The sequence below is a fragment of the Procambarus clarkii genome, chromosome 56 (assembly GCF_040958095.1).
Source record: "Procambarus clarkii isolate CNS0578487 chromosome 56, FALCON_Pclarkii_2.0, whole genome shotgun sequence".
In the NCBI taxonomy this organism is placed as follows: Eukaryota; Metazoa; Arthropoda; class Malacostraca; order Decapoda; family Cambaridae; genus Procambarus; species Procambarus clarkii.
In genome coordinates, this window is record NC_091205.1 from 18476386 (window position 1) to 18495821 (window position 19436).

The 19436-nt window shown below is 42.1% G+C and overlaps 1 protein-coding gene across 1 annotated transcript in view; it reads right to left on the reverse strand.

Annotated features, from left to right (window-relative positions):
• The window catches only part of Not1 (CCR4-NOT transcription complex subunit 1), a 126867-nt gene that overhangs the window by 22701 nt on the left and 84730 nt on the right, over positions 1-19436 (reverse strand). Inside the window, 8 exon segments of the mRNA XM_069305801.1 lie at positions 471-669; positions 961-1385; positions 2337-2508; positions 7018-7175; positions 9734-9928; positions 9930-10073; positions 11707-11934; positions 14218-14367. Coding sequence (XP_069161902.1) covers positions 471-669; positions 961-1385; positions 2337-2508; positions 7018-7175; positions 9734-9928; positions 9930-10073; positions 11707-11934; positions 14218-14367 — 1671 coding nt within the window.

The following is a 19436-nucleotide window of genomic DNA, read 5'->3' on the forward strand; positions in this document are numbered from 1 at the left end:
AGGCTAAGATACCCCAAGAGAAATTTCATTGACAACTCAAATAGGAGGAGGATAATTAAAACTAGAAAAGTGAAGAGAGGAAATAAAAAACGTGCACAAGTTGTAAAAGAGAAAAACATTCAAGGAAGTGTGTTTGGAAGTCAAAACCAGAAATGACCAACAAGAAGCAATATAATACAAATAAAAATGTATTTATGTTTACTAATGCCTTGTACACACTGCAGTATCACAGAAACTACCACTACAACAATTTGCAAACTACACACAACAGTATATCAGCAATTAAAGAGACTTTTGTAAACAGCTACACATGAAATATCAAATAGCCAATTACTTCCTCATAATCAATTTCCATAACATTCTGCTCACTCATTCCAGTAGTGTTCACATGAACAAAATTATGAATACAAGAACAAAATAAAGGTTCAATTAACTCATTTTGTTTGTCCTACACCAGTGCTGACAGTTACCTTATTAAGGAGATTTATCTTAGTAGTAGGATTGGTAGCCTCTCCTGAGTGTTTAACTAACAAGGCAATGAGCCGTACAAATGCATCCAAATTCTGGAAACATTTGCTGCGTACATAAGTAGGTGATGGGCCCTGGCCTTGCTCTAAGATGGAACGCACACACAAATCTCGGCACATGCTGATGCAGATGCGAAAGAATCTGCAATTAAAGTTACAGTTCATGTGATGTGTACAAAATTTAAGCTTCAACTATAATGGTTACTATGGAAAAGTTTATATTCCAGAACAAAATGTCAATAACAAACATGGCCGAAACCATGATATATATCATTATATATCAGGACAGGACATTATATATTAATAGGACAACTATTATATCAACTATAATATAATTACTTTTATGTTTTTTGGAAATTCAGTCAAAATATAAAATGTATCAAAAGGGGGATTCCAAAAGTGAAACAGAGTATTAGACAAACTGAACTCTTACCTGGTAATGAGATCATCTGTTTTAAGAATTCCATGTAGATTCATTTGCTTTACAAAATGCTGGAAAGCAGATGCCGAGCCTTGGCCAGCCGTTGGCGAGTGATACATCTGTATCCATTCTCGCAATAATACTTCGGTTTTCTCTTGCAGAGCAGGTGGATCCTGAAAGTCTCTAGCCTGTGTAACACCAGAGTGAAAGTGAAGGCTAGGCCCAGCAGACAATGGATTGGTAGATCCGCTAAGGCTGTTTCCTCCAGTTAAACGCTCACCACTTAACAAGTCATGCTTCATGCGCAGTGCCTCAATGAGTGATACAAGACCCTCAGGAGCTTGTCGGGAATGACACATACGTACCAAGGCCTCTAAGGTTAACTGTAAATCAGTTTCTCTTAGCACACTATTGCTGGGGTCATCTATAAGGTACACCTGCAGAAGGAAAATAAATAGTTAATACAATAATAATAATTTGTTCTGATGCAACATTTCATTGTCAGTGTTACTCATCATGCAATAACTTAATTTCTTATTCATAAGCATATTTTAATCCATAAATTACATTAAAGTCTCACCATATGTACACCGCAAAGCAGACTACACCTTTTTGGTGTATTTAGCAAGACTCAAAATGATACCCCATCCATCCATGAATCAGGTAAGTAGCATAATAATGAATATAGTCATTCCATGCCAAATCATCACAGCTCCCAACCCAACCATCTCAGTTTTGCATGAAACTAGGAAGGATGTAAGAGTATATGAAGTGTCAATTATAAGACAAATTTTAACCCTCAGTGATGCATGATATTCCAACCCATCCTCCTGTTTAGATAGTAGTTTTCTATGTGCACCATAGTACAAAGATTGACTTACTAAGCAATTAGATAGAAGAATTTGGTACTATTGTATTGGTACTAATTGGTTACTAATAGTACTAATTGGTACTATTATACTATTGGTATTAAGAATAATTGAGACAAAAACTCTCCAAGAAAGCAACAATTCAGTCACTGGCACATAAAAACACAACATTAAAGTCACCTATTCCTAACCATACCTTACACCTTTTTCTCTATCAATATGCTCTTCCTTTCATACATTACCTTACAAATGATATACCATCATCCCAACACTACCATATCAATTTAAATACCAAATCCTTAAGCCTTCAAATGCAAAACTTCACTATATTTAAATAAATAAATAAATAAATAAATAAATTTTTATTCAGGTAAGGTACATACATACAAGGTAAGATACAAAAGTTGATGGATTTATAGATAGAGCTAGTACATACAATGCCTAAAGCCAATATTACGCAAAGGGTTTCGGGCAGGTTCAGGCAGTTTCGGGCATTTGACTTCAATTTGTTTGTCTTACCTGGACTAGTTGCATCACAAAGAGAGAAGGGATATAGGAGTGCACGCGAGGGTCATCAAGAGTCCGTGCCAAGTGTTCATCCAGAAGCTGAAGGTTAAACAAGTTGGAGCGGATAAACCAATCTCCAACATCAAGATTATATTTGATATCATCTCTGGCTTCTGCCCAGCATCTGGAAAAAGATAAATTTTGCATTAGTTCAACAATTTTGTTGATAGTAGTAATGGAACTGACCCCAGGAAATAAGGCCAAGAAATGTAATGAGAAACTTCCATAATGTGTAAATGTTTTCCCAAGTTCTCTTCCCCTTCAAAAAAAAGTGCTTGGGTTGGTGTATCAAATATTACCCTAAGTGTTAGTAACAAATAATTAAATTACGCTATTTTGTATTCTGTATTATGTTATGTACGAAGAGATATACAGTAGAACTATTCATATACAGTTCAATGCATGCTACTATCAGCCAATGATTGGGGGGTCATTCCATCTCAAATCACCAAAAAGTCACCTATGGCTCCCACTCGACCCTCTCCAAATGCCATGAAATTTTGTAGTAAGATAGCCCTAGACCCCAAATGACACTTTGCAAAATATTAGAGCTTAATCTGCTTTGGTTCTTAAATAACAGGTCCATGTTGAATGGGCTCTCGTCCCATTAATGCGTACATACCACAAACATTACTAACTTTGACTCTTTGTTAAATCACAACTAGTGCCCAGAGAGGTGTGAAATTTGGCATACCAAGGCAACTTTTGGTGCGGAATACAGCAGTGTAATAAAGAAAAAGGTTTGGGTAGCCATTCAGCCACCAATCCGTGCTAATATCACTGCCAATTATCTCAAAATATCTCAATATGCATCATTCCCAATTTGGGTTTGAATGACACCATTGGATAGAGCAGCCATGCAGCCCTTTATAAGCAGTGATTTCCATAATCTTTCTTTCTTTCATTTAAATTCTTGCAATTACTATTACAGAATATATTTTCCTATTCTCTCACGAATTTTTCCACTTTTTTTTTTAACAAAAAATAAAAAAGAAATTACATTTTTACTTTTATTATACTGTATATGGAAAATTGTGCCAATAATACATACAAATGAGAAATGCAGACAAAAACCAAAGTCAAATGTACGTAAAAAATCAGCGTTGAATGTAATGAAAGGCCATTTTCTGGGTGAGACCCAGAGGCTCGGCAGAGCAATCTGGGCTGATATGAATGTATTAGACCCTGGCATCAGTCAATGTGTATGGAATTCTAGGTCTACCGGAGACCACGAGCCAGAATCTGACCCCATCAGAGAGGCACATGGAGCAATGGCCTATAGAAACTCCCTATGAAGTTGAAAGCATTTGATGTCTGCTACTGACCAGGTCAGGAACCCTGAAAGGTAAGCAGCCCAAAACTAACCCCCCTATTCTGGTTAAAATTTTGCTACTGGAAGACGAACTAGTGGACAGAACTCCTCAATTGAAAACGAGCATGGCGCCACAACGCCACCGCGCCGCTGTCTGCACAACCCTCCCTGGGAGGGGATAAGGGGGAGCCCCAGACCCCCTTATGTCGGCTATCCACCCCTGTAGTTCTGAGGCTAGATGTCAAAACACTCAAAAAATCGCTGATCAGAGGGAGGGTTGCCGGGAAGCCTCCGGGTCTCACCAAGAAAATGGTGTTTCATTACATTCAACGCTGGTTTTCTGGGAAAAGCCCCCTTTGGCACTCCGGAGGTACTTACCCAAAAACAAAAACAAGAGGGACTTACCAGGGAGGCGGTGGGCCCTCTCTTCTCAAAGCTAAGTCGAGACAACTGGCTGCAACCGCCGACTCAATGCGGCACAGGCCTGACTAGGCCCAGGAACGTTTGACAAGGTAGCGAGCTGCCAGAACCCTATTCGACCTTGAAATACCATGTGTCCGAACGTCAGCCCAGGACATATTAGTGAAGACGGTAGCCAGCGCAGCAAACTTACGAATGTCGTGGGCATGAGGATAAACCACAGGCTGGCTGGAGCGAATAACCCTGCAGACGACCTCGGAGACTCAAACCCTGGAACAGTGAAGAAGGGAAACCGGGTCAACCCAAAGCGCGTCCCCGGCCACCGAGGCTGTGTTTCGCAGGTAACGGCAGAGAGGCACAACCGGACACAACACATGATGCACCCCTGGCCTGACCAACTTCCAAGTATCAACAACACAAGGACCCCACGGACTCCACCGGAGAACCAACAAATCTGAAATGAGACGGCAACTACAAGAAGCTGCCTGCAGATACTGCACAACCGCAGACTCTGCAATAAGCAACGGGCAAAAAGGCGAAAAAATCTTAAGAACCAGGGCCCAAGCGGATTCCACAGAGGAAGCAAGCACTACCTGCCGACACGTAAGACAGGAAGCAAAGAACAGCGAACCTGGTTGATATTACTCTACTCCCTCTACTAACACCAAATCCCGTAGGATCGGTGCGAACAGCCTCAAAAGAGCAGACGACGCCACACACTGTCGAGCCCAATGCACCAGACCCAGGAGCGGCCCCAAGTGCCTCCACGCCCTCTGCCAACCAGTCCGAGGACAATTCGAGAGGGAAAAAGAATCACAAGTCCCTCAGCGACCAACGCAGCCTAAAGGGAAGGAACCTGCACATGAAGCTGCACCACACCGACATCCTGAGAAAGGGTAGGGGCAAACAAGCATGCATTGAAGTGCTCAAACTCACTCCCCAGGAAAACCTGGACCACCATATGAGCCTTGCGCCACTCAAGTGCGTGGGACCAACAGAATGAATGCCATGAATCCAACGAAAAAACGGGGACAGTCCGCAAGCCAAGACAACTCCAGAACCTCATAACCCAGTAGGGACAGGAAGATCCATACACATAAGAAGGATCCATTATGACCGCATAATCTGAGTCACGCAGGAGGTAAGCCGCAATGACCTCTTGCACTACATGGGGCGAGATGCGAGAGGCCGAAAGCCTCCAGAAAGACGGGACCAAAGCACCCACGGGATCATGGAACCAAACCCGGGGAGGGGTAGATGCCAAATCTAACTCGTACGAGGACGGGGAGAAAGAGAACCAACGCCTCGTAACACCAAGCCTCGCTCAGAGGGTACCCTGAAGTTCCAGCCGGAGGACCAGACTCAAATTCCTCCATCGCTACACCAGAAAGGGCATCCCCTAAAACCACCCGAATCTCAAGGCCCACTAAATCCTGGCCCGACTCTGAAACCCTCAAACACTTTCGGAGCCGGAAGCAAGGGAGGAGGACAAGGACGAACAACAGGAAGGCAGAAGGACAAGGGGGTGCGGACGGAACCAAAGTCGAGGCGACTAACACCCCAAAGTCTGGGTCCCAATAACCAATACGGAGCAGTCTCGGGGCATCCGAGGTAGCAACCAACCTAGTGTGTTCCAGCAACCTAAATCGAGCATGCAACACTGAAGCTGCCTGCACCCACAAAATCATGATCAGTGGGACTGGGTGAACTGGAGCACAAACAAGGCCCAAAATTTGCAAAATTCGGGTCAAAAGTATCACCGACCCAACAGGCTGCATGACAGAGGCACAACCGGTGAGTGTCACCCTGAGACAAAGGGACATAGCAACCTTCAAAGTTGCACAAAGCGAGAGGAGACCCAGGGGTCGCGTCCATTGGACCAGAGAGCCCCCGCAGGGTTCCCCAGGACCTTTAGTCACGTTATCTTGCTAAGGAAAGCCCAGGCAGGGTACTGCTAACCAGCTCTCAAAATCTACCAAGCAAACTGCAAAAGTTGAACCCCCGGGACAGGCACACTCACGGAAGCCTAGCGGAGGTCCACCATGATACAATCGGGCGAAACCAACACCAAGGGGCAGAACCCCCCTACCAAGCAGGAAAACAAAAATGAAAAGAAAACTCCCAGTGCCAAAAATTACCCCTTACCTAGAGGCAAACAGGGAAGCAAGACACCAGTCGACTCCAAGGGCGGTCTATCACTGAGAAGCAAGACACAGCAGAGGTAGATCCCAAATTGACTTGTGGAAAATGAACCCAAGTTCCCAAGGGCAGTACTTAGAGGGCACCTAGGAAAGGGAACCCTAGATGCATGCAGCCCGAGTACTGGAGAAATTACTCCTGGCTCGCACACCACTGAAGAGACAGCACCACACCACAAGGCACAGAACTGGAAAATTCTGGAGCCAGAGGCACACAATCTTGCAAGTTCCACATCAGCCACAGAACTGCAGGGTGGATAGCCAGCACTGGGGTCTCGGGCTTCCCCTTCCCGGGAAGGAAAGGGAAGGGGGGTTTGCACAGACAATGGTGCGGTAACGTCATGCTCATTTGCTCGTTTTCATTTGGAAAGTTCTGTCCACCACAGGTAATTCTGCTTTCAGTAGCAATATTAGGCGTTTGTTTTGGAGCATGTACTTTTCTAGGTGCCTGACCTGATAGATGGCAGACATAAAATGATTCCAACCACATGAGGGGTTTCTATAGTCATTGCAACTCGTGCCTCTCTGAGGGGACCAGGTTCTGGCTTATGGTCCCCGGTAGGCCTAGCACTCCATGCACATTGACTGATGCTGGGGTCTAATACATTCATATCAGCCTGGATAGCTCCACGGAGCTGAAGTGGCTCCCCCCTGAAAATTAAGGCTTTTCTGCATATTATATCTATTGTTTTGAAATACTCACTTGGTAAGATTCTTTGATGTCCACATTACACCATAGGAACGATGATCAGCCATGGCTTTAAGAACAATGAGGTGGCAGTCTCTGAAGCGCAACGCTAATTGATTCAGTTCTGGTTCATTGGGCAATTCCCGTGCACCTTCCATCAGATTTTCTACACACTGCAATGAAAATAAAACTACATTAAAACCAATCTAAATTACCCTCCTTATAATTCAAGCCCATAATAAATGCCACAAACTGCTGGTGCTGTTAATAAGACCACAAGTGGTTTCATACTTTATGCATCTAGAATTTTAAGTTGGTGAAAGTAACATGGCCAGGCAATACCTTAATAAAATCATTAACTCGATTCTCTCTGACAAACCCTATCAGCTTCTTGGCTTTATTCCGGTTACAGCTGTAACAATTATACATGTTTGTGTTTTGATCTCACAAGAGGGACAAAAAGACATCCAGAAGTCAGACTATCTAGGGACACAAATTGGGGAGTGTGATTAAAATTACACTACTGTGATTACAATTACATGGTGATGTAAAGAGTAAAGTAAATAACAAGCTTAGAAAGTATTATTAGCACAGGTTGGTTAAATGTTCACAGGCTGCTGCAATGAACAATAAAGTTAATGAAGACTGGTTGTGTAATTAGCATAGGGTGTTGGTGTTTTCAGGTAATACAGAGGTGGTTGTAAGTTATAGTGGTGATCCCACCTGTGGTACCTGTATTGACATACAACAATTTGTAATCAATTGTAAGTTGGAGTCCAATATAGGAATCAAAAGTTTAATGTTTGTAATGCATGATCTTGCCCCCCAATGAATTCTTGAATTCTTGTTGTCCCCTTAGGTTACAAAATTAAAATGTTAAAATTATTATCGTTCCCCCAACCACTAGGCATCGGGAGATCTAGATATCCCCTAAGTGTACACATTTCCCAAACAACAAAAACTAAAATATGTAAAATAATGGTTAGATGGCAATCTCACCCACAAGAGTTATGATAATAATTATGGGTCAGTACAAAGGAAAACCCTTCTGTATTTGATTTTCTTATACAAGACACAGCACACACAGGGAGGGGTGCACAGTACCATTAAAAAAAAAAAAAAAAACTAAAGTTGAGGGCAAAACAACGAGCTGCCTAAGCGGCAGGTCTGGTGACTTGACAACAGCATACATGGAAAACAATTCAAAGCAGAAGCTCCTTGCAAGGCCCCGGAGCGGGAGGGTTGTCATGTATGCGCATGGGTCCCTTCTGTCGCTGCCAAAATCCCCCTTGTGGGCTCCAGCCAGGTCATCCACCCTCTTGTGAGAAACCATTTGGGGAAGTGGTACTCCAGATGACTCAGCCTAGGTAGTTAGCTACCAGCTGTTCTAGCTGTGGTTTTCCTCAAGACTAAATTAATCGTTATGCATCCGTTGCATGGTGATCCTGGGACTAACGTGGTCTGCCCCTTGGTGTGTGGACTTGGACCATATTCTGTAAAGGGAATATGTCCAGGTTAGGGCTTTCACAGAGCAAATCTCATGATCGCTCTTGGTGAGGCCCAAGTCCAGAAGTCGACATACACTCTCTTTGCACCATCTCCCTCTCCAATTAAGGGTTACAGAAGAGACGGATGCAGTGTGCCTACCGGTATATTTCCTGACCTGTTGAAAGATCTCATGGGTGCCGTATTTGTCGCACTTGCTCTGGTCTGGACGGGAGAGTGGGAAGTTATCAGCAGAGACCTGGGTGTCTAATATAAAGGCCTCATCACCCTATCTTGAGGTTATCTTGAGGTTATCTTGAGATGATTTCGGGGCTTTTAGTGTCCCCGCGGCCCGGTCCTCGACCAGGCCTCCACCCCCAGGAAGCAGCCCGTGACAGCTGACTAACACCCAGGTACCTATTTTACTGCTAGGTAACAGGGGCATAGGGTGAGAGAAACTCTGCCCATTGTTTCTCGCCGGCACCTGGGATCGAACCCAGGACCACAGGATCACAAGTCCAGCGTGCTGTCCGCTCGGCCGACCGGCTCCCGGTCGACCCTTGCAAGAGATGATGTCAGGCTTGCAGAAGGTCCCTCCATCCGGTATAAGAACCTCACGTTCCACCGCAAAACCTCTCTGCCGTAGGCGGCCAGCTATGAACTGGGTGATAGCGTTATGACGTTTCACCCAAACCCCATGCGTTTTATAGCGTTATCTTTCAACACCGCGTCGGACAGGTGTTTGGGAGCCAGAGGCGCGTGCACCACTCATGGTTGCTCATTCAATACTAACCCAGCCAGCAGCCCTAGGGCATTCTGGGAATTTTTTCCAAGATGGCTGCCTCTGACTGGAGGTCCTAAGAGTCCATTTCGTACACAACCAAACTCGTACAAATTTAGAATTGGTACCGAAAAATCAAAAAGAGTTTTCTCGGTTGGCTCAGTTTCCCGCCGACCGACAATACTCGGTTGGCGCAGTTAAGTGGTTAAAGCATAGGACCACAGAATGATTAACTGCACTTAAGTAAACAAGGATAAGAATATATTTGGAGAACAATTTGATCACCTGCTTAATTAGACAACATGCTGATAAAAAGAATATCAAAATGGGGATATCAAACACTGTGGTAAGCAAGTATTAACACACTATAAACGAGGATGAGGAATGAATAATGATACGAATGCAATGAATTTTGCCGTTTCCTACAATCATCACAAATTAAATAATTTGATGCAGATTCCTAACCTTTCTAAGTAGCATTTGAGTAGCATGGACATCTCTGTTGGTTCTTGTAAGCAGAAGTCCTTCATGTAAAGAGTGAAGCATTGGTATAAGTGGCGATGTGGGGGCAAGGGTTGTGAAGGCTTGAATGGTGTGCTCCAACTCGGCACTGATTCTCTCTGTTAGCACCAAGAAAGCTGTTGATTCTTCACTACCAAATGCTGCTTGTGTGTGAGATGGCTGTTGCTGTTGTTGTTGTTGCTGCTGCTGCTGCTGCTGTTGTTGCTGCTTGCTGCTGCTGTTGCTGCTGCTGCTGCTGTTGCTGCTGCTGCTGCTGTTGTTGCTGCTGCTGCTGCTGCTGTTGCTGTTGAAAGTTGTAGTGAGAAAACACTTGATATCGAGTTTGAATGTTAAGAATAGGATACAAACTTTAATGACTATAAAGAAATATTAAAAAGTACTGGTATTCATGCAATCTTTACTGATTCTCCTGTCCTAGAACAGAACAAAACCATTATTATTTATTGTTTGTTAAAATAATATTACCCACAAATTTTACACGGCCAGAAGAGTTGCGTGTATCCATTTACCTGCTCATTAACACTTTGCCCGGCCCGACATGCGACCCCTAGCACACCCTAAGGTCGGCCGATCGTTTTCTGTGAGCGCGCACCCGAACTAAAATGTATATACTCTTCAGTTTTCTGACCTCAATTTTTGTGCAATGTCGTTTATTTTGGTATCAAATTGTTTGCAATAGAATTTTCTAAGGGGATATATGCATATTAGGTCAGAAGGGTCAGAGCGCTCCCTGCATCAAATACAAAAGTCGACCGAGCATTACTCATGAGTGCACACCAGCACTAAAATGTTTATTCTCCTTTCAGTTTTCCCACCTCACTTTCCTTGCTACATTGTTCATTTTGGTATCAAATTGTTCGCAATAGAATGCTTGAAAGGAATATATGCATACATGGGCAAATGGAAGAACAACTTTACCAATACCATAAGAATAAATTACATCGTCATGTGAAAAAATCAGCATTGAATGTAATGAAATGCAATTTTCTGGGTGAGCCCCGGAGGCTCCCTGGAGCTTATCGCGCTAATGTGTGTTATAATAGACCGGGACATTCGCTAAGGGGTTCAGACTTACCAGGGACCTCACATCAGGGAAGGGGGCCAGGTCCTGGCCCCCTTCAGAGGTTTCAGGGAGTAACTTTCATTCGGCACTAGAGCCGAATCTCATTTCTTGTAAACAAGGATCAAGTATTTATTTGGATTTCAAGATAAAGCCAGAAATATTATAATAGTTATTTATCTTTTTTATTAATACAATAATTAGACATCATAATAAGCAACAAGATGAAATTCACAAGGGCCGTGATGAGGGTTTGAACCTACGCAATAAGATTATACTTTTGTTTTACTGTAGATAAGGGCAAAAATAACAGCAGTAATACATTAATCAAGAAAGAAGACATGACAAGAATATTAACATCTCAAAAGGACTTAACATTTATTAAAGAGTAGGATTAACCTTAAGCTTTATCTGACATTGATTTGATGTAGGAATGGCTCAAGCACAGGCAAAATAAGTGAAGATAGGTATTAATAGTGGAAATGGAAAATAGGCTGAAGGCAGTTTCCTCTATTATTTTGCTACGTTCTTACATACATATGTACAAGGATGAAATGAAGTTATGTAACATTAGATTAAAATGGAATGCAACATTAAGTTTTTTAGGGTTGGCTTTCAAGTGAGCAGTGGACAGAATGAGAAAAACAACAAAGTATATAAAGGAAGAGATATGGCACACAAAATGAAGGATGGAGAACTTACATGGTTTAGATATGCAGTGAGGTGGACCCGAGTATGAGGTAAGGAGGTAAAAATAGGGTCAAAATATGTAGGCGAGAGAGATGTCAGGATGGAATTTATAGATAGAGTAAATAAGGTAATAATAAAAAAAATACACACAAAGACTAATACTTACAGAGGTAATAGGCACAGGTTTAGCTAAGAACATTGTATCTTGGTCAGTAATAGGCAAGAACCCTGGTATGTTCCGAGCAAACTCTTCATACACAGCCATTTGAGGTGGAGTGACTCCACCCACTTTTAACCGAATAAGCTCAGGCATACGTTCTGCTTGGTATGTTAATACCACAGGATCACAATAGCGTCGTCCTTCCGTTCGAGCTACCTTCCGAGCTTCATATTCCTGTAAGTGATCAATAAAATGCTGATATGTGAAAACTAAAATAATCATGAACATTCCTATACTATATATACAAAAGTATGGAACTAATTTTTCTTTACAGGGACAATTTACTCAAATATAAAACTATGATATAATAATAAAAAAATCAGACATGATACAAGATGTAATGTGGTAGTTCCATATTCATTTTGCATCAGGCAAACCTTAGCCACAACTCGTGGAATGCTAAAAGTACTTAATTACAGCCCAAGTATTATTCAGGTTTTCATATATGCTTTGGTGCCCAAAACCTGGACTAAATTAATGTACCTAGACTAGACCACATACCTCTAAAGCACCTGGGTATGGGCTTGCACAAATTGAAAAATCCTGTCCTTTATGTATGTGGCAGTCCAGTGGTTCAGCACTCAAAGCATGTATGAATGTAAATACACTCAAAACTACCTTTGAAACATCTTGTATGAAGTCAGCCTCCACCACATCACTGCCTAATGCAATCCATCTGTTAGCTATTCTGACACTGAAAAAGTTCTTTCTAACGTTCTTGTGGCTCATCTGGGTACTAAGTTTCCCCCTTGTTTATGTACTATCTGCGCTAAACAGTTTATCTTTATCTGCCCTATCAATTCCTCTAAGAATTTTATAGGTAGTTATCACGCTCCCCAAACTTTTGTCTTCCAGTGTCATGAGGTTTAGTTCCAGTAATCTTTCCTCGTACCTCTCACCTTGGGGCACTAGCCTGGGGGCATACCTCTGAACTTTTTCTAACTTCATTTTGTGTTTGACTAAATGTGGACTCCATGCTGGAGCTGCATATTCCAGTACTGGTCTGACATACAAGGTATACAAGGTTTTGAATGATTCCTTACAAAAGTTTCTGAATGCAGTACTTATGTTTGCCAGACTTACATATGCCACTGATGTGATACTTTTGATGTGGGCTTCAGGGGACAGGTCTGGTGTGATATCAACCCCCAGACCTTTCTTTTTTCCTGAATCCTGAAGGATTTCCTCTCCTAGCTGGTACCTTGGGTTTGGCCTCCTGCTCCCTACACTTATCTTCATCACCTTGTACTTACTCGAGCTAAACTCTAGTACCCATTTGTTGAACCAATCCTTCAGTCTGTCCAGGTCATCTAGTAGCCTCTTGCTGTCCTCCTCCTGACTTAATCCTTCTCATAATTTTAGCATCATCAGCACACATCAAGACGAATGAGTCTATACCGTTTGGAAGATCATTCACGTTTGTCAGAAACAAGATGGGTCCGAGTACAGAACCTTGTGAGAGACTGCTGGTGACATCACACCAGTCTGAGGTCTCGCCCCTCACTGTAACACACTGCTTCCTGTTGTTTAGGTACTCTCTTATCGATTGGGGACACACTACCACTTATTCCAGCTTGTTTCTCCAACTTATGCAACAGTCTCTAATGGGGTACTGTGTCAAACACTTTCTGGCAGTCTAAGAAAATGAAGTCTGCCCATCCTTCTCTTTCTTGCTTAATAATGCTTGTAGATTGGTCATAGAATTCTATTAAACCTGTGAGAAATGACTTGCCTTCCCTGAACCCATGTTGGTAGCATGTTACGAAGTCCCTTCTCTCCAAATGTGCTACCAGGCTTTTTCTCTCGATCTTCTTCATGTTGCATGATTTACATGTTAAGGATGTAGTGTAAAGTGTAAAGCCTGTAGTGTAAAGCTTCCTGCCTATCTCCCCCTTTTTGTATATTGGGACTACATTACCTATCTTCCAACACACTGATAGGTCTCCTGTTTCCAGTGACTTGTTATACACCATAGATAGTGGCATGCAAAGTGCTTCTGCCCCCTCTTTCAGCATCCATTTAGAGATTCCATTGGGTCCAACAGCCTTCGTCTGTTGTCATCTAGACATGACAAGTCACGTCAAGACAACGTGTGGTAATTTCAACATCTTCCAAATCTACTTGGTTTAATGCCACCTTCTTAGTTCAGAGACTTTTCCTTACTTTATTGAAAAGACCTCCTGTAATCTCATTGTATTCTTCACATACCTCTTTGTGAGTACCCTGTGCACCCATCCTCTCCCTTTTTCATTTACATGCATACATACACATGCAGGCATGCATGCACATATGTACGTACATATATATATATACATGCAAGCATGCATGTACATATGTACGTACGTACGTACATATGTGCATATTACACACACACATATATTTAGACCTTGACCTTAATAGTAATGATAAAGCAAAAAGTAATACAAGTACATAAATATTACAAAAATAATGTATTACTTGAGACAATCTTTTATCCATTTCAGTAACAGCTTTCTCAGCAGCAGTTTTCTGGATAAAGGCACAGGCAATGCCAACATTCTCTTGGCCAAGTGCAGCAGCCAGCTGCTCCATTTGTTCCATCTGCTGAGGTAACTGTTGTTGGTTGGACTGAAGAAGAGAATAAAAATAATGTACCATTAATTATTGGTTTGTATTTAAATGTACTTGTGCATCAAAAAGCTTTCATATATAAAAGAAATAGAAAAGATGCCTCGCTTGATAATGTGAACTTTAGAAAAAACAAGTACATAATATCTTACACTGTTGCTGTTAAACATGTCATTCCAGTACCTGCAATCATAAAATACATTTTCTATTTATATCATTTTTTTTAAACTTGGGTCATAGTACCTAGTACTCCGCTGGGTCCTGCAGCACACCCTCAACATCCTCTAGGACCTCAACATTCATCGGTCCCTACACTAAGGATCAGTTCTAAAAACTTCACCGAGTCCTGCATCACCACGTGAACATCTTGTATCAGAATCTCCTTCAGTTCCTACTGCTGGCCCAGTTCCCCAATCAGTACTTGCTATGCTGGTCCTTGCATCTGATGAACCATCTCACTATCTCCTCGGATCACCACTCTCGCTGATCCATTCAGCAAGCTCGTCTCTACAACAAACTTGTACTTCACAGAGTCCTGTAGTGCTACCTCAACATCTTCAACAAGCACCATTATCTTCAATTTCTGCAGCAGACCCAGTTCATCAACCATCACCAATACTTGCAACGCTGGGCCCTGTTCTGCAGAACATCAGCATCTTCATCAAAGGCTCAGACAGTATCGTCGCCAATGTGCTTTCCCGAGTCCACGAGGTGGAACATTCCACTCCTACTCCTCTACACTCCGCTGCAGTCAAATAGGTACTAGGAGCAGGCTTCAGGGGAGTGCTGTCGCGGTAATCTCTCTCAAAAGGAGATTCGGCCTGCTCCATCATCATCTGTTCGACAACACCACGTCTACATATTTAAAAAATCAAGAATTTACAGCAGCAACAATGACAACAACTACTTCTCGGACGTCTAGACAGTGTACCAACAGTCCCCCTCCACTCCAACGCCCGTCACCCTACCTCACCTGGCCACTGGGAGCTCACGCCACCGACCGAAACAAGCAGTTAGTGAGCCCGCTCATAGTTATCAATGACAATCAGTGCCACGACAATCAGCGCCACCTGGACAGCCGTTTCTCCTATATATAGAGGCTACACAGCCTTACACCTTCAGATTACTCCTGAGTGCTCTACTGACTAGGTCTATTGACATACCTCAGTGTGGCAACAGATTTATGCAAACTGGCTCACAGTATTCTAGCACCATATTTTATTTGCACATTAACGTAACGTAAATTTGATTGTTCATACTGGTTGTTTTGCACACGTTGAATTAGAGCCAAGCCTGGATATTATTTTTTTGTTTTGTAAATTGTTTAAAGTAATGTTTCATAAGTAAAGTATTTTAAATTTTGTTCTCTATACTTTATCCTACAGTTATCTCATGGTGGAGTTAAATATCAGTTAACTTTTTTTTTTTTTTTTTACTTCATGTGACAGGCATTCCATCTGCCCTAGAGAGACTGTGCTACCATCCATTTTCCCGTCACTGAACAAAACTATTACCACAATCAACGCAGAGAGAGGTAGTGTTCATTTTGCTAAACTCCACGGTGACTATGGCCGAGGATATGCCTATGGCAATGTTAAGAGAGAAACCAGGTAACCCACTACACCCAATAATCAGACAAATACCAACTCCAACCTACCACCTGGCAAAATGAATCAACAAACTCCTAAATCCATACATTCCAAGCAACTATAGTCTGCAATCATCAGCAATTTCCTAGAAATAATCAAAACTACACAGCCCAAAGAAATTATTACTTCACTGGACATTGAATCACTATTTACCAACATCCCAGTCGACACCACCATAGAAATGATCCTGGACAGAGTATACAGAGAAGAGAGCACCCCCCCCCAAATTAGACATACCCGAGCCACACTTGAAGAATATTCGAGACATGTACAAAGGAAGCTCCTTTCATCAGTCTGCAAGGTGACATGTATCTACAGAGAGATGGAGCAGCATCTCTCAGAGCACGAGAGCAGAGCATGGAGCTGATGGGGCAAGATGGAGCAGCATCTCTCAGAGCATGAGAGCAGAGCATAGAGCTGATGGGGCAAGATGGAGCAGCATCTCTCAGAGCATGGAGCTGATGGGGCAAGATGGAACAGCATCTCTCAGAGCATGGAGCTGATGGGGCAAGATGGAGCAGAGAGCCCTCCTGGGAGGGGGGAGAGCCCCCTCCAGGAGTGGTATTTGCAAATTTTTACTGGGAACCATCGAAGAAAGTCTTCAGTAGTAGGCCTAAAAAAATTGTATACTGTTATTATGTAGACGACATTTTCGTTGTAGTAAAAGACCCAGCTGAACTAATTGATCTAAAAAACTTCCAGATTACCCATGAAAATAGTGAAAAACAATAATCTGACATTCCTGGATGTGCTAATAACAAAAACAGGAGCATCTCTAAGCACCAGCGTATATACTAAGCCTACAAACATAGAATTATGCCTAAATGGTAGGAGTGAGTGCCCCTAAGATACAAAGCCAGTGTTCTCAATGCGTATATTCGCCGAGCTCACCCACTGCTCTGAATGGAGCAACGCGAGTAGGGAGTTTAAAAGAATAACTGAAGTGTTAGTTAATAATGGTTATAGCAGCAAAGAGATAAACACTACTATAAGACGACACTTGGACTGATGGTATAATCATGAACCTAGCACCTCCAATCAAATTATATTACAAATCAACCATGCACAGTGAACATAAAAAAGGAGAGAGAATAATGAGAATCTGTAAAGGAATAAAAAGAACAACTCCTAACCCAAACACAGACCTTATCATATTCTATAAAACAATGAAGACTACTAACCTCCTCATTAAGAACAGCCCGAAACTGACGGAGAACCCTTTACAACAGTCAAAATGCGGTATATATGTACACCTGCCCCCACGAAGGATGTAGCCTTCAATCTAAGTACAGTGGCCCCCACCATTTACAAATTTAATCCATTCCAAGAGATGGTTCGTAAGCCGAAAAATTCGCAACCTGAAACGAATTTTCCCCTAAGAAATAATGTAAATTAAATTAATCAGTTCCACGTTCCCAAAAATATTAACTTAAAAATAGATTTCATACCTATTTCACACAAATACTTAGTACATTACATAGTATGTACAAGTTATAGCTTACCTTTACTGATGACGTGTTGGTGTATGGAATACAGTGAGGAGTGGGGAGAAAGAGGAGAGATGTCAGTAATTGGAAGGGGGAGTCCCCTTCCATTATAACATCAGGCAGAGATGATTTCTCTGGGGTACTCTCTTTGGCATGTTTTGCCTGCATACCACTAGGACCTGCTTCTAGCTCACTGCCTGTTTTTCTCACTAAAAAACCTTTCCATAGATTTTTTTTCTCCTACATTGCAACACTTGTCTGTAGTGTGGCATCATCAGTGTAGTAAAAAGGTTAAGGCAGTGGCCTACTACAACTTCCTCTGGGCAAGTTGTTTCAACAAAAGTTTGCATTTCTTCCCATAGTCTACACCACTTCTTAATTGTTGAGGAAGGAACATTCTGTACTGCCGCCTCCTCCTCCCCTGAAGAAATTTCCTTGGCTGCCTCTTGTTGCGGCTCCTTGTGAAGGGCTAGGATTTCTTCGGTGGTTAGTTCTTCGCTGTGTTCCTCCACCAACTCTCAACACTGTGAATACTACTTCTTTTTCTAAATTTCTCAAGCCTGCTCTTTCTACCTACTCGCCTTAAGGTCTCTTGTATCTGCATCACTTGTTCCAGGAGTTTTCTTAAGGTCTTCATGCAATAGCCTTGTGTTTTTCACAAATGATGGCCTCTGAAATCCTATCACCTGCTAACACCTTGGTGTGTATCCAAATTAATAACAACTTTTCTATTCAAGTGTTTGTGTTCTTGTTTCATGATTGTTGATATGCCCTTTTTGCCACTTTAGCACTCGATGTCTTTTTTTTCTTAGCAATTACAGTGCATATCGTTGACAGATTTGTTGTACTGCCTAGCTAATTCAATAACCCGTGTACCAATTTCATGTTCACGAATGATCTCTCGTTTTTCCTCTGTGGTCATCCAAAACATGTGTTTTCTTAGGTTGAACTTTACCACTGACTTTCTTGGAATCCATGGCATGATATATAATGATTTTTTTTTTGTTTATTTAACATAAAAATAATGAAATTCTTTACAAAGAATTCATGCGCAATCATTACTAAGCAGGAGGGCCTGGTAAACTGAAGCGTGATCGACTGTGCCACTAGGAACTACGAGCTAGGTCGCCCATACGTGTATCAACAAACTACGTTACCTGAAGCAAAGCTTGTAAACTAATTCACATTCTACGAAGAAATTGGGCTCGTAACCCGGAAAGTTTGTAATAGGGGCATTTGTAAGCCGAGGTGTCACTGTGCATAGGTATGACGTCGACCAAGCTGACGAGGCGTTTGACCTGTATTCTTCAATCAGGTGCCCCTAAAAATCACAGGAGATAAGCTAATTGACATCACCCTAACAAGAGACATGTTGAATGAAAACACTTGTGTAATAGATAAAACCCAAGATAAGAAGAAGATTACAAATTCTTCAAGCAATGCACTTAAAAATAGAACAACCCACCATAAATACCCAAATTATGGAGCTCTTCATGTTACTCACCACAAGAGTAAGGAACTAGACTGGAACATGAAGATGCCAACATAGAAGACACTGCTCAACATGCCACACCCACTTACACCCTGATTAATTCTTTGTATATTCTTCATCTATCCATGTCCCCTATCCTTCTCACATTTATGCCCTATCCTTCCTTTACAATGTACTCCTCACCTTTTTTTTTATGCACCTGACCACCTTAACCTCTGCACTGCGCACCTGGCTTCGACAAAAACGTCATAGTGCAATTGTTAAGGTCAAACTTAATCATTTTCATTTCAAACAGTGATAAAAAAAAAAAAAAAAAAAAAAAAAAAATCAAAGAGTGCCACAAGGCACTCTGTGTAGTCTGGTGGTTAATGGTAAAAAATCCACTACGTCTAGCACTCTCCTTTCGCTTGAGAATGAACCCATGTAGGTTTGAAACGTTTG